The sequence below is a fragment of the Haliotis rufescens genome, unplaced genomic scaffold, assembly GCF_023055435.1.
Source record: "Haliotis rufescens isolate VD_foot unplaced genomic scaffold, xgHalRufe1.0.p SCAF_7, whole genome shotgun sequence".
Classification (NCBI taxonomy): Eukaryota; Metazoa; Mollusca; class Gastropoda; order Lepetellida; family Haliotidae; genus Haliotis; species Haliotis rufescens.
In genome coordinates, this window is record NW_025964361.1 from 14,633,425 (window position 1) to 14,649,000 (window position 15,576).

The window sequence follows — 15,576 nt, forward strand, 5'->3', positions numbered from 1 at the left end:
TCAAGATGCGCCGGAAGTGTTTGGTGTTTCTGCGAACGCATCGATCTAACTCGTCCCACAGATGCTCAATCGGGGACAAATCTGGTGACCGGGCAGGACAAGGTAATGTCTGGATGTTGTTGTGCTGTAAGAAGTCCTGACAGACACGTGCAATATGCGGTCGAGCGTTGTCCTGCTGTCCTGCTGTCCACCATGAACGTTGACGTGAGGAAGAACGTAAGGCTCTAGGATCAAGTCTCTGTAACGCACACCTGTCAATGCACCTGCCACATGCACGAGAGGCATCCTACCACCGTGATAAATTTCGGCCAATACCATGACACTCCCGCCGCCAAATGGGACAACCTGCTGCACACAGTTGGGGGCGTAACGTTCACCCCGACGTCTGTAGACACGTGCGCGCCCATCAGCACGTGTGAGTAGGAAACGGGACTCGTCAGTAAACAGTACATTTCTACACCTTGCACGTGCCCATCTAACCCTCTGTTGGCACCAAAGCAGACGGTCCACCAGATGACGTGGGGTCAATACATGACGTCGAACAGGCCTTCGTGCAAAAAGTCCAGCCTCCCTCAGTCTGTTGCGTACCGTTTGATCTGATATTCTGCGTACCCCAGGGATCTGTGTGGTTGTAGACGTGGCTGTGGTAGTGCGGTCTCGGAGGTGTCGCAGCCGGATGTATCCATCTTGTGCTTGGGTTGTCACCCTTGGTCTGTCGTCGACTCTGTTGGTGTTGTTGTATCGGGTCCGCAGTGCGGAGATTGTCTGTCTGGATACGCCAAAGTGCCTGCATGGCCACATCTTGCTGAGTTGCTCCAGCTTGTAATCTCCCAATGGCGTTGTACCGTTGTGCTGCATTCAGTCTTGGCATTCTGTCACCGCCTCTACTGCCGTTATAAGGACTGTATGAACAGCCGTCGATGTGGATTTTTATACCCATTCAGCAGGGGGGGCCTGCATGCCTAATGCAGGATCCTGTGCTGCACGTTTCTTACAGGCGGTTGCGTTTGGATGAAGCTGTAAAATTGATCCCCAAACGCTACGTTTATGTGCTTTGCATGTGTTTTCGCGAAGTATAGACACATCATCTTTCTGTTTGACTTATTTGGTTCTCATTTAATGTAATTATGTTAGATATTTGGTAAAAAGTGGTTTTACATCTATGTCAAGTTTCTTTTTTGAAGAGTATATATTCCGTCTTTTGCGAAAGATCTTTTGAATGCGACCTTCACATTTTACCACGCCCTTACTACTCAAAAAGGCATTCTTGACGCATCCTCCCATACGAAACTTCTTTACTGACAAAGCTGAAATTTGACATGGATATCCCTTCTAATGATATATGACTCCATATGTTATTCAAATCATTGTATTTTATAGTCCAGATCAACATAAATTGAAATGGGTTGAAGACATGTGAATCAGCAGTAGCCATAACAGTGTTTTCTTCTTTTGGGCAGAATGTATTGCATCACACGTTCTCAAACAGAAGACGGAATTGTAATTTATGTTTTTCCTTTCATGTACTGCTCTACATTTGTTGAGTGTTGATGTTTATCACTGTAATAGAGTTGACTTAATATAAAACAATAAAGTTGTATTCAATAAATTGCTTTCAGAAGGAATATAGACAAGAGAATGTAAACATTATGTCAATGATAAGGACGCTTAATAATGCCATTAGTTCAGAGGTCGAGGTAACTAGATAGAATCTGCTCACTAAAGTATACTAGCCACATAAAGAAACTGTGCACGGAGAAAATATATTCTGGATTGAAATACAACACAGCAAGAACAAAATGATGCAGACGCTGTAGCAGCTGAATGATCGGACCATAAGAAAATGTCAACGGGACCTGAACAACATCTGTAACGATGACGTCAGAAGATCAAAATGGAGTAGGGGGTCAAACGACAAAGTCACAAAGTCAATAACGGGTATGACCATCCTGTGTGTGAATCACAGCAGTGCATCGGCGACGCATGGAGTCCACGAAATGGGCATGGAAGGCCTGGGGAATGGCCTGCCATATCCTCCTCAAATCCTGTGCCAAGTCACGGACGTTATCTGGAGGATGTGGAAGACGACGCAGACGGCGCTCCATTTCATCCCACACATGCTCTATTGGGGAGAGATCTGGAGAAATTGCACGCCATGGCAGTAACATGACATTGTTATGGTGAAGGAAATCCATTGCGACATAGCCGTGTGAGGACGAGCGTTGTCCTGTTGAAATGTCAATCCCGGGCCATGGCGTTGCAGGAAAGGAATGACCACAGGCCTCAGAATCTGATCTCCGGTGAGATTGCCCTGAACAACCACCAAAGGGGTTCGGTGCCGTGCTGTTATCCCACCCCAAATCATCACAGAGCCACCTCTTAAACGATTCCTCTCCACAATACAGTTGCGTGCATAACGTTCTCCCAAACGCCGGTAGACACGTTGGCGCCCGTCACTGTGGGAAATGTTGAACCTCGATTCATCTGTAAAGACAACATTTCTCCACCATATTCGAGGTTGGCGAACATGATTTCGACACCATCTTAGACGGTTGACTCGATGACGGTGTGTCAGGATGGGACGTATGGCAGGGCGTCGTGGTCGAATCCCGTACTGACGTAGACGATTCCTGACAGTGTTGGGATGGATACGGCGCAGTCCAGGAATTGTCTGGGACGTCGTTACTGCCGTTTGGAACCTGTGTCGGAGATGTGTCACTCGAATCCATCTGTCCTGTCTTGGCGTCGTTACTCGGGGACGTCCTGAACGTGGGTGGTCGGCAACGTCATTTGTGTTCTGATAACGCCTCACCAATGCCGATATCGTGTTACGATGGCATTGGAAATGTGTTGCCACCTGTTGTTGCCTCATTCCCGCTCGGATCATTCCAATGGCTTCATGACGCTGTGCAGCTGTCAATCTTGGCATGATTTGCTTGTGATATGCTTGTGTCTGCGCCTGAGAAGTTTTGAATTTTTGAATAACCACAGATCATGCTTTCCAAAGTGACAGCGAATTTTGAGTTGCACATGCTGTGTACAGCTGCACAGGTTGCACGTGCAGTAACACATTGCACGTCCATAGGCCCCCATCAATGACGTCATATCGCATGGCACGTGCATGAGCGTTTGAATGTCTCCAATAATTGCTGTGTTCAAACCGATATTTCATATATGGACGGTGTGCCCTTATATCTATATTTTCTCCGTGCACAGTTTCTTTATGTGGCTAGTATATCTGGTTACATTTTGACTTCTGTTATTGATGTTTTGATCACAAAACTTGGTAGATGACTTCTTAGCGAACTTAAATAACTTCCCATATGAAGAAGGTTTCGGTAACGTATAACGGAAAGGCTTTGGGGTTGTTCTCATATCTTCATATATGTATTCTACCAAGTCATTGAAGAATTCTTGATTCTGTTTGGCTAATAATTGTGAATCGGGGAAATCAATGGTTATGCTTCTTTTATCACCGCTTCCACGAAAACACGTTAACGAATCAGATCTAATGTTGTATATGCTCACACAGGAAAATAAACGTTTCAGCAATGATAAAATCCATGTCAAAGGAATAACAATTGTCTAAACTTTCCACCAATCGCTGCGTCAGGGCTCCTTCGGTCGCGCTGTTCTCCCGCGCTGGTGGTGAAATCAATAGCTTCTCGCTTGCTTTAACACGGACTTGCCCTTTGATCAGAAACAAAAATATCGGGCATTCTGCAGACTGGGGTGAATCACTTTTTATCTTACTTCATATTAAAACACTAGCTTCTGTCTGATTAAGGATGCGGCAAATATTTTCCATGTAGCCCGCTCACGGGATCATGAATTATATATGTTGATACCAAGTATTAGAACAAAGATAAGTGTTGACGACAAACATCGATCCTATGCAAGAATCTTTACGTCTGTAAAACAAAACACCAAAACACATCCGACTGTTTTCACGTACCAAAACACGTGTGTAGGGTGTCAATCCTGATTTTAACACTTTCACGGATGGTTGATTAATCTCTGTGGACCATATGTTCAAAGTTACACAGTCTGTGATTAGCAGACAATGCACAGGTTCCAACATGTTGACGTTCAACCCCGTCCAGGGCGTCCAAGGTCACCGACAGGAGTACAGGATCGATTGATCCGAAACCGGGTTCCACGAACCTAGCTCAAACGGCGAATCAATTTGCTGCAAACCTTCATCAGCTACTGGAGAACGAGTTACGGGTCTGACGATTTATTAGAAATCGTCATCATGCTACCCATCTCCATGCTTGACGGCTACATTTTGTGCCACCCTAAACTCAGCGTTATATTGTCAACAGAGGTAAACAACGCCGGAACAGTGGTAATCGTCGCTGCTCACGTGTCATTGTTTTCAGATGAGTCCCGAATCGCTTTGTACTTCCTTGATAGGCGTGGTCTTGTCTGGCGACGTCAAAATGAACGTCAAGCCAATGTCAACCTTAGACCTCAAGACCTTGTGAGATTCAAACACATTATGCCTCGTCGAGTGAATGAACCACATTTTACAAACCGTGGCGGTATTACGCACTACTGATCCAAACACGTCAAATTTCCCATCTTACCCCTATCGTCCTCCAAGATCGTTGGCGATTAAAACCTCTACTATTGTAATGTGTTTCCAACTGGTTCATTATTATCATACAACTAAATTTATTAGTAGAAACTAAAATCTCTGGACATCTGAAGTTATTTCCGAGTACCCCCATCTGTTTTAAGAGTATATTTGGACTATGTACCAAAGATTTCGACTCAGTAATAACATGGGAATATATTCTTTAATATTTGCGATATTATTATATACTAGTATATTAATATGGTATTCCTTATATGTTAAAACACGTTTAGAATGGTTTCAAAAGTAAAACAATTGTCCAATTTTGACAACAGTCTAAGTTTTCTCACTTGATTGCTTTGTTCAATAAACAGTCTCTAGGTTGTGTGGAGAGACATTTTGTTATGTTTCTACCATGTGGGTATATGAACACGAACGCTGTTTTGTTTTCTTTCAGTGGAAGTTGGCCGAACAGAGCCGCGATGTCTGTACAATGCAGTATCATGCTCCTGGTCTGTACATTTGCTGTGTGGGATTTGAGCACAGGATTACAGGAAAATGCGTAAGTATACAAATTTGATTCTTTTTTCATCACTGTAACCTCGTTAAAATATATTAATCAGCACATGCTGTGCCTGCATCTTAACTACTTTTTCAAATGTAGATAGATAAAAGTTGACTTTTGAAAAGTCATAAAATATACTTAATATCTACTTCGGCAGTTTTGATTGTTATGTGTACAGGGAGATTATATTTGTTGGTTTGCAAACGTATTGGTTGTTTTCAAACAATGCCAATCAAGCTATCTCCCACTTGTTGAACTGTACATCCTGTGTCACACTACAGATGCGTGTGATAGTGCCAGATCGTAGCAACGACAGTCTTAAGTCTAGGTTAAAGTATGGGAGTTAAGATAACTCTTAGCGCTACGACAGCTTTCTGGAACTGACCCTTGAATTCTGAAAGTAGGCCGTTTTATTGAATTAAATTAATACATGTTTACTATTAACGTGTTTAATCTGTTGCACTCAATTGGATTATGCTGCGGACGGCGTTGACGTCAGCCTTTTTACAGGCAAGTAATAAATAAAATACTGAACTCGCCATCGTGTAATACCAATTTTATGGAACTCGTGAAACTATTTACGTGTTTCATAACATTGGTATTACACCGGAGAGAGTTTAGTATTCCAAATGTGTCATCCACTTGGTTGAGCCATACTCTGCCCTCCATGACAAACCGGAATCAGATATATCAAGAACTCGATATGTATCAGTTACACAAGATACAAGATACAAGATATAGAGGATATTCCATGTGTCGAGTGAAATATCCTGTTTTTCTCATTGAATGACGAGGGGGAAGGATATATTTTTACGAGTGGCGTAGTCACTCGTGAACATATCTCCTTTCTCCCGTCTCGAGAGGAGAGAAAAGTGATTGCTTTCACGAGAATATACTCTTTGTGTAGTTGTCTGCCGGAACATTATGATAATTCGTTACAAATGTAAAACCTTGAAACGCAAATTATCTCTACCCATCACTCACAGACGTTTCACCACCCCTTGTAATTGCAACTTAAGTTTTATGTCTGCAATCTCAAAAAAATATAAACAAAAGTAGCCAAAAATATATGTCACTAAAACATTTAACAAAACATATTCTTGAAATATATGAGACTGTTGTTGAAAGCGAAAGAATACACGTTGGTCAAGTAACAAAACATTCTCGGTTGACGAGTTAAATGGGACATATATTTTATATTATTACGAAAAATATTAAAGAGGTTGACAAACAGCAAGAATCGATATAAACTCCATCAATGACCATCTGTCATCATTTTGCCCTGTCAGTTTGGAACTAACGTAGGCGCTAGACACTTAGATAAAGGGGAGACAGTTTGCGGGAAGGTAATTATAACTTTTGTAAGACAATAGTTCAGTCAAAGTGTTATGTTGACTGCAATGAAGTATCAAGTGTTATGTTCACTGCCATGAAAATAACTCTTTTCACAACTTAAAAAAACCCTCGGTCATTTACACCGAAATATAATATTTATTCAACATCGATTATGGGGTAAACAAATACAACATTAGCTCTTAAGTGCTATTTTTCCGAGAGCACATTCATATAAAAATAACATGGACAGAGAATGTGCACGAAATATGGAATATGATACAGTAATTTACGTAGCTGTTTTACATTCTGCAATATAAGCAAATGAACATGTTTGAATACAAAAGGTTCTTTCCAATATATATGATCTTATATATGTTTTTTTAAATTCCAAATGTAAATGATATTTCATTAAAATGAAACTTATCTTCAACATCTAAACAAATACGGCATTTCCTTTCAGTAATATTTAAACCTATATATATATTCCAGTTCCTATTGTCTAATTCTGGATTAAAATCTCTTTAATCATTGGCATGATAGTGACAGGTAGCCACTGAATAGTGTTTGAATGACCTGCCTCCGGAACAAAGTTTCTTGTATGTCTATATTGATAATCAAAAATAGTAAATGCAACATTATTTTCTAATATTTAAGCTATCTTTTAATGAATAAACACGCGGAAGTATTTAAGAGATATTTATGCATATCAATGGTTCTCCCAGTATAACATATTAAAAAGAGATCCAACAGAAAAATGTGAATTCCCAACTCTAAACACTCTCGTGTTGGTGACAGTTTTCATACATGTACATATCATCGACACAACACATGATCACAACAGACAATACACATGCCACGTATTATGTTAGACTTGTTCAGAATTCTTTTATATATTACGCCCCCAAAATACGAAAACGTCTACATTGTATATATTTTCTCACCACATGTACGTCCCTAGTATGGTGATCTCCCTTCAGTGACTGACGATCTCTAGCCCATTTTTATATTGTGTTGTTCATTAATACTAACTGCTCTTTAATATTCTCAACTAGTTTTAAAACAAATCTGTGATATTCTAGTTATTGTACTGTCCATCGTCGACAGGTTTTTTATTTAGTCTAAATATATGTATCATTAATGTATAAGTTCTCGTCACGATATGGCTGACATACTGCCGATGTGACGTTAAATATTAACTCACTCACTCACTCACTCACCACATGTACACCACGTAGTAGCGGTACGATCGAAATAGAATTAATTGCCATTGGAATATGTTTGAAAAGAGTTGGGCTTTGTGTAAATTTAGAATTGAAATTACGGCATATAATACCAATTTACCACAAAGCCCAACTCTTTTCAAACATATTCCAATGCCAATAGCAAATGTAAAAATTCCATGCCTGCTTAGTAAACCGAGACTATCTAATATTTAATAACAAACTCTGTATTTGAGTACCTGTCTAAACGTGTGCACGTGCAGATTTTCAATACAATGAATGATCACAACACACGATACACAGGCCACGCATTTTATTATGTTGGGCTTGTTAAGAATTGCTTTTAGCGTTTCCAAAATAGAAAAACACAAACTTTAGTGCCATTGAAATATGCTTGAAAAGAGTTGGGCTTTTGTACATTAGAATGTCAATGTATTTGAAAATTTAAAGTTCTTTTGTTTACAATCATCTGCCTGTTTAGTAAACTGAGACTATCGACAAATATTTAATAAAACTCCCCGTGTTTGTATCGTCTTATAAAGCCATAACGCGTGTTAAATAGTTTCATAAGCGGCATGTGTGAGTGGGTGAGTGAGTGAATAAGTGATGTCACTCATATAATCAATTCACGATTCCTTCAAAATTGAATGTATTAGTCACTGGTTTAAAGCCAATTAATCAGATCAGCCATTTTAATCGCAAATGGATTAATCACTTTTTCATGTGTGTACATTCAGTAAACCAATCATTTATCGCAAAGATAGAATGTACACAGGCGCAGGAAAATAAAAAGAACCTCCATTTAATTATAAGCACCTCTTGTAAGCGTCCCGGTCTCAATATCAATTATTCTTTTCATTAGTTATCAGCTCAAATAAATGTGATCGACTGAAAATATTGCTGCCACAAATTATTTGTTCTGTCCATCTATGGAAGAGCTTTTACCAGAACTTGTAACAGTGTTTCTTAATTTCTGTCTAATAGGCCTCATGGCCTACAGTACAAAGGATCCATTCATATTTTATAGAACAAATGTGAAATTTCATCCATTACAACATGCATGCATGCGTGGAACAAAATGTCATGCAAAGATTTGTTTGTTCAGTTTCAAACTATAAAGAAATTAAATTTCTCTTAAGGAACAGAGCAATTCTTTTTTTGTACATGTACATCACTAATTGCCATTAACAATTTAAACTTATCCTCTGAAGGAAATTTATGAAACTATGATGGAATAAATTGTTGGCGACTATTTCTGTATGCCAGGCATACCATTAAAATATTATACTCATCTTCTTTAACTGCAAAATCACATTTTTCACATAAACTTTCTGATACATTTGAGGAAATAAAATCATTTGAGGATCGTAATTTTTAAATATTCAAGTGGTAAGAAGAGCATCTAAATTTACACAAAATTCTAATCAAACCCTTGTGTTCTAAATGTAGAATATAGGATTTGGGAGTTAACAGTGTCTTAAAACTAGAATAATTTTCTAAAAAAAAGATAATTTTCTACTTTACTATGCCAATTTTGAATTCCAATATCCTTACACCGTTGTTTGAACTGCTGCAGAAATGCATCCACGACCCCATACGATTGCATAATCCAAACATATGAAAAACCTGTATTGAACAAAAGTCCCTAAACGTGACTGACCCAGTTTACTCTTCCTAACTCATCATGTGATTTCAACATGGCATAACAAGCCCTGGGATATCTACCACAATCTAAGGTTAAACGTTTACACCAATATTTAATAACTTTTGTGAAACACTCAACATATATATAATTTCTTCCACAGTCTCCGAGAACCGCATTTCTGGAAGAATATTTAGATAAACCTATGCATTTTTAAAAATACAACTTTGAACCTTTTCTATTTTATCGTTATATTTGAATCCCCAAATCTCGGAACCATATTTAAAAATCGGTAATATTTTAGTATCGACAATTCTACATGCAACAGAAAATGAAATCTTTGGAAACTTATAAAATACTCGAATGACAGAAAAATCAGCTTTTCTAGCCAATGTTTCACATGCCTTTGACCAAACTAAACGAGAAGAGAAAACAATTCCTAAATAATTATAATATGTAACAGCCAATAACTGAATTCCTTTATAGAACCATTTTTCACAAGCTCTGAGAGTGCCTCCATTTCTAAACACAACAGCATTTGACTTACCTAAATTAACTTCCAACCTCCATTTCTTAGTGAACTATTTAGCCGCTTTTGAAGATTAATAACTGAATCCGCTACCAACACCACATCATCTGCAAATAAAAGCAGCAAAATGTCTTCAATATGCTGATTTACAAATATTCCCCTGTCTGAATCTTCCTTTATATCATCAATCAACTGGTTTATAAAAAGTATAAACAATATGGGACTTATCATGCACCCTTGTCGAACACCAGATGTAATACAAAATGTTTCAGTATACTTACTACCGACTTTAACACATGCCATTACACTGCTATACATACTTTGTAGAACATTATATAATTTTACCATGAAATCCATTTTAATACTAACCTATATAATAACTTTTCTCTATCAACTAAATCAAATGCCTTTTTGAAATCAATGAAAACTGCATAAAATCTGTGATTTGCTTTACTAAGGTACTTTTGCCATAGTGACTGAAAAACAAACATATTATCCACAGTTGCATATCCCTTTCTAAAACCGACCTGTGATTCATCAACTTTATCAAATAATTCTACCCATTTCCTAATTCTTGATTCAACAATATTTGTAAAAGCTGTCCCTATAACAACTTACAACGAAATACCTCTAATGTTGCTTGGGTCTCGACGGCTCCCCTTCTTATACAAGGGAATAATTGCACCAATATTCCAAGTTTCGGGGAAAACTCCACTATCTAAGACTACATTGAATAATAAAACAAAATCTGATACCAATATTTTGGCATTCTTTAGAAACTCAGCTGGAATACCATCTATACCTGGGACTTTATCAGCTTTTAACTTCTTAATTGAAGTAATTGCCTCCTCTTCTCCTGCTTGATAAAAAATCAATAGATTCATCCCTACACAACTGACAATTTTCAACATTATGACCTACCACTAGAACTTGTAGCAGAACCTTCATAACAGGATGTAGTTGATTCGGTGTTTAATACTGGACTATGGTCCTGCCTCGTGTATCGGTTCCATGAGCTGTTCGGATCACCTGTCCGATCAGGCCGGCGCATTAATGCTACATTCATCTGACATGGTGAAATAGCACTTTGGTAGTTAGCGGACTTATATGTTCAATGAGTAATGAACTGTACTCTGTTATGACAGGTTTGGTGGTGGGGTTGTTATCTGGTGGGGAGATGTGGGTAATGGGGTGGGGGTGGAATGATTCAATTGTCTATTTATTCATTTTTATTGAAATAGCCAAACTGGACGAGTAAGTAAGTGAGTGAGTGTAAGGCTATTTCAAATAGTTTTGATGGTAATATAACTATGTGGGAGGAAAGCCTACAGTGATACAATTGTTCGTTATGTACAACTTCGGTTAAAACAACGAGCGTGGATATTAAGCTGACAAACCTGGAAACAAAATCATCGATCTGGAATTAAGAACCAAAGATAACAGCTTCCTGGCAGGCTAATATAAGTTCTGCACAACGTAGGCATTAAACATCTAAATGACTGGGGCCCCCATGCCTGAAACTGGTGGTGGTTCTACAGTCATTTTAATGAATTAAGGATACTTAAAGCGTTAATCACTGTCAAGTCTCTTTCAGAAACATATAGTTCTTGAACTTCAATTCAGGAATTACGAAAGGATTGCCTTCCAAATTCCCCATAAACCATCTAATTTGACTTACTGTCCTTAGTGAAGCTAAATATTTAGGGATTCACAAATCGATTCTTTTTAGACAGTGCACAAAGGTTTGGCATTAGGTTTTAACATCATATTCATAACTCCCCTCCAAAACAAAGTTCTGCCATCCGTGGAATTAGGAAGCTGCGCCCCTCGTTGAAGACAGAGAAATGATGAGATGGAACATGATAATCAACAGAACATGCTGGCGGGGTATTGTAAAGATTAAATCTACCAGGAAAGCAGACAGGGCTGTGCAGTAAGAAATTAAACGTTTGAGATGGTTTGATCAATAATGGATCGTGTCCCCTCGATTGGTCAAACATGTATTTATTCCGAATCAGTCTAGCAATGAGTATTTGTAGGAGATTTGGCTGTATTTTATTATGTTACTCGAGTCTAGTATCAGCTTCCACGTCTGTTGATGCAAACTTATTAATGATAATCTATTCAGGTGACAGTTCAGTATTTGATAACAGTCAAGAACATGTGATAGTACAAAATACACAATGTAAAGTAAAATAAATGGGTAGCTCAAAAAGCGGACAAAATAATTCACTTGTCAATCAATAGATGAAATTATGCTCACGTAAATTTTGACTCAATCGCTCACAACAAATTGCCACTTGTACGTTTGACAAATTACTTACGTGCTATAGTTAAGTCATAATAGTGAAGACGATCTGCATCATCTATGCACCATCGATGCACCATCTGTGCAGCATAAGTCTACATGTATAGAACCCCTTGAAATTCCTTGAAAGGACTGGTCTTCAGCAACTCCTGCTTGTCGTAAAGGGGGACTAAATGGGTCGAGTGGTAAGTCTCGTTTATGCATATCATCTTATCCCAATTGCGTAATTCTATGCTCATGATGCGAACCACTGGATTGACATGTACAGACTAGTTTTTAACGGATTGGATTATTACTGAGTGCGGCGATCAGCAACAAATACCAACGAATAACCAGAAGGTGAAAAGAATATTCCGGGTTCACTTGGGTTCTGTATCAGAGCATTTGGCGGAATATATAACAACACTGCAGTGTTACACATGATTGCAAGATACACGTTGAATATAGGCTCTACTGGTTATGTATGCTACAACAAAATCCTGATATTATCAACACGTATTGAACATCACAAACGCTGTACTTAGCTGTGGTAAAATTTCCAGTTGAAATTATATATGCAGGTAGTTCCTATAATAGGTGAGAAACCATATGTTATTTTTTTTTGAATAAGTTTGTCAAACTCAATATCAATATATAACGTAAATAAAGATTGTTCACGCAGATCAATAATAAACCCATAAACTAACTTTATGTTAGTTACCAAATATGTACAACAATGTTTACTTCCGTATGACATCACTACCAGTGACTGACTTTTACAAAATAGCGTGTTCACTGACAACAGTACGCGGGATTTCCAGAGGAGTATTTTAGTTGATTGAGGGATCGTTTATACATAAATGTGTCATGTAAGTAATCAAAAACATTCTGACAATCTGCGAACTGCTATTTGTTTACAATGTTTTCCAATGTAACAAAGAGAATAAGTCAGAAATGCCGATAACTACCGTCGTCATCATGGCGTCGCAAAGGACGAAAACATTTACGGCTTCTGTTGAATTGACCACATCATTGTAATGTATATAAGTTTAATTCCATACTTAGTGCAACGATACTCTTCCCATGAATATTCTCAAACGCGTGCTTGAGCCAATGTATGCAACAATAAGACGAAAGTACCTCTAAAAATGCTACACCGTGTAAAATTTGAATTTTGCTTTGTTTACATTTCAGCAAGTAGTTTTTCGAGCACAGTTTTCGTTTCCATACCTAATTTATTTCGCATGATTTCATCTAGATAATTTGCATTGGTGACAAAGACCATTTGTCATTTGTTTCTAAAATGTATGAGGAATTCAGAGATGCGTGCAAAGCAGCATAGTTTGAAATATACCTGATCGAATAGGCGTCTCATAACCGTCAATTTGTAAACACAATCCAATATGGCGGAACGTATACTTCGGCGTTTGTGAATGCGTATTTTCCAAAACATTCTAAACGATTCAAGGCTTATCAGCGACGTTTCAGAATTATCATTAGTGATAAAAAAACGCAGTGAATTGTGATTTGGAGAGATTTACAATGTACCTAATTTTCAAAAGTCACTTTCAATAATTTTGCTTCGCCTAAAATGACAGAAGGGGGAATTCAAAACTGAGAAGTGTATTAGTGTGCGTGATGGATTTTGAATTTTATTTGACTTCGAAGTGAGGGTTGGAGAGTAGGGACATACATGTATGTGTCGCTGTGGCATCCAGGGGGTTTACACTCTGAAAAACGACAACGTTAACATTACAACAGATAATGTAACTGATAATAATAACAAGCAAACTCGCAGACGAGGACGAGTTTATTTATTTTTATTATTAATTAAACGGTCCTGTGGTTCAATACAGACGTAAGTGAACATTTGACTGAAGCACGAGCAACTTATGAATGACTTACACTCAGGAAAGTAGTCCGTCATCATCTGACCTCAGGTAATCACCATGGAGTAGCAAATCACGGGCCTGGAATTCGATCTCATACATATGTTTGATACCAGTTATCTCAAAAGGGTTTGTAACCCACGGGTGTGTAAGAAATGGGCATCACACACTGTACCCATTTTGGGAATCGAAACCGAGCCTGAGGTATGAGCGAACTCTGTAACACCTGAGTTAATCAACTCAACACTCAAATGAGTGAATGACCTCGGTTGGGTAAAATAACGGGAAATAAGCACAAAGGGCATATCCCTAAAATAAGTCACTTAGACTATAAAATAGACGAGTACGTCTGAATATCAAACTAGTCTTATAAACTGAAGATTCAGTTACTTTGACTGTACAAGAAAATACTTAAATGTCCCAAAAGCAAGACAATCACGGGAAGGTTGGTTATCCACGGATTTCTAGCAAAAAAATTAGTATTACAAATCCTAGCTACTACGCTTAGCTCAATACAACCAGAGTAATTATAATTACGGCCTAACGGGACACAAGATCTTACAAAAATACATACATACTGCGCGGTCCTCAGAGTGGAAAATCTCTCCTGGACGATAGTCTGAGGCGTTTCCACATGAATAGCAAGCTAACTGTTATATCCATACTGAAGATGTAACTATCAAATTAAAGCGATGAACATAAGCTATCCAACGGCATTATTAAAAATATACAACAAGCTATGTATATTTATTGAGAAGGAAAAAATGACCATAAATACTAGAGAAATATCTGAGCGTTCAAAAATGTCCCCTAAAGTTTGAAAATCATAGTTACATAAACATTTCTAATACAAGAATAAGGCAGCGAACATATAGGAGATAACACACATCAAGTGAATGCATGGTATGAGATTGCCATTGAATCAAAAGAGAATGAAAGAGTCGGGCCACTAAATCTCTGATTTGCAATGCATTGACACTGTTCAACGACGACGGCCGGACTTTGCCGAGAGGTGTCGGAAATAAAGCTAGGAGGACGGAGAGGTGACAAGACCATGACTCGAGCTGATTCGAGACACGGTGACAATTATTAATCCAACACAATTCAAACTGAATGTACTTAGATTGTACATGTATTTAAAATACATGACATGGATAAAAGATCGCAACAAGCGCTGAAAAGGAGGCGGCGCTAAAGATCAAATGATTGTTTACCATTAGAAAGGTAAACATAGGTTACACATGTGTTATAAGAATGCCCGAACGCCTAGGACGTTTGAAAAGGGTAGTCGTAACTATTGTAAACAAATTCATATTTTAAATACAACACTCGCGGACAGACACGTACGCCTACGCCTCTATGATTCTTTAAATAAGAAATCACATGGGCTATCTTTGATCTTATTGGATAGCTGCTCAACTTCTCCGGATACGTTGGTAAGCTACACACAGTTGCACGGTGGAGTTCACCGGTATATGTCCTATTTGTCCTGGGTTCTATATACGAAATGCCAGGATTTACAGTAATGAT

The 15,576-nt window shown here is 38.3% G+C and overlaps 1 protein-coding gene across 4 annotated transcripts in view; it reads left to right on the plus strand.

Moving 5' to 3' along the window:
- Positions 1-15,576, plus strand: part of LOC124141844 — a 53,600-nt gene that overhangs the window by 3,456 nt on the left and 34,568 nt on the right. For all 4 annotated transcript variants that reach the window (XM_048387357.1, XM_048387354.1, XM_048387356.1 and 1 more), the window contains exon 2: positions 5,037-5,141. In XM_048387357.1, the coding sequence (XP_048243314.1) occupies positions 5,062-5,141 (80 nt within the window). In that variant the 5' untranslated portion in view covers positions 5,037-5,061. The remainder of the gene's footprint in view (positions 1-5,036; positions 5,142-15,576) is intronic.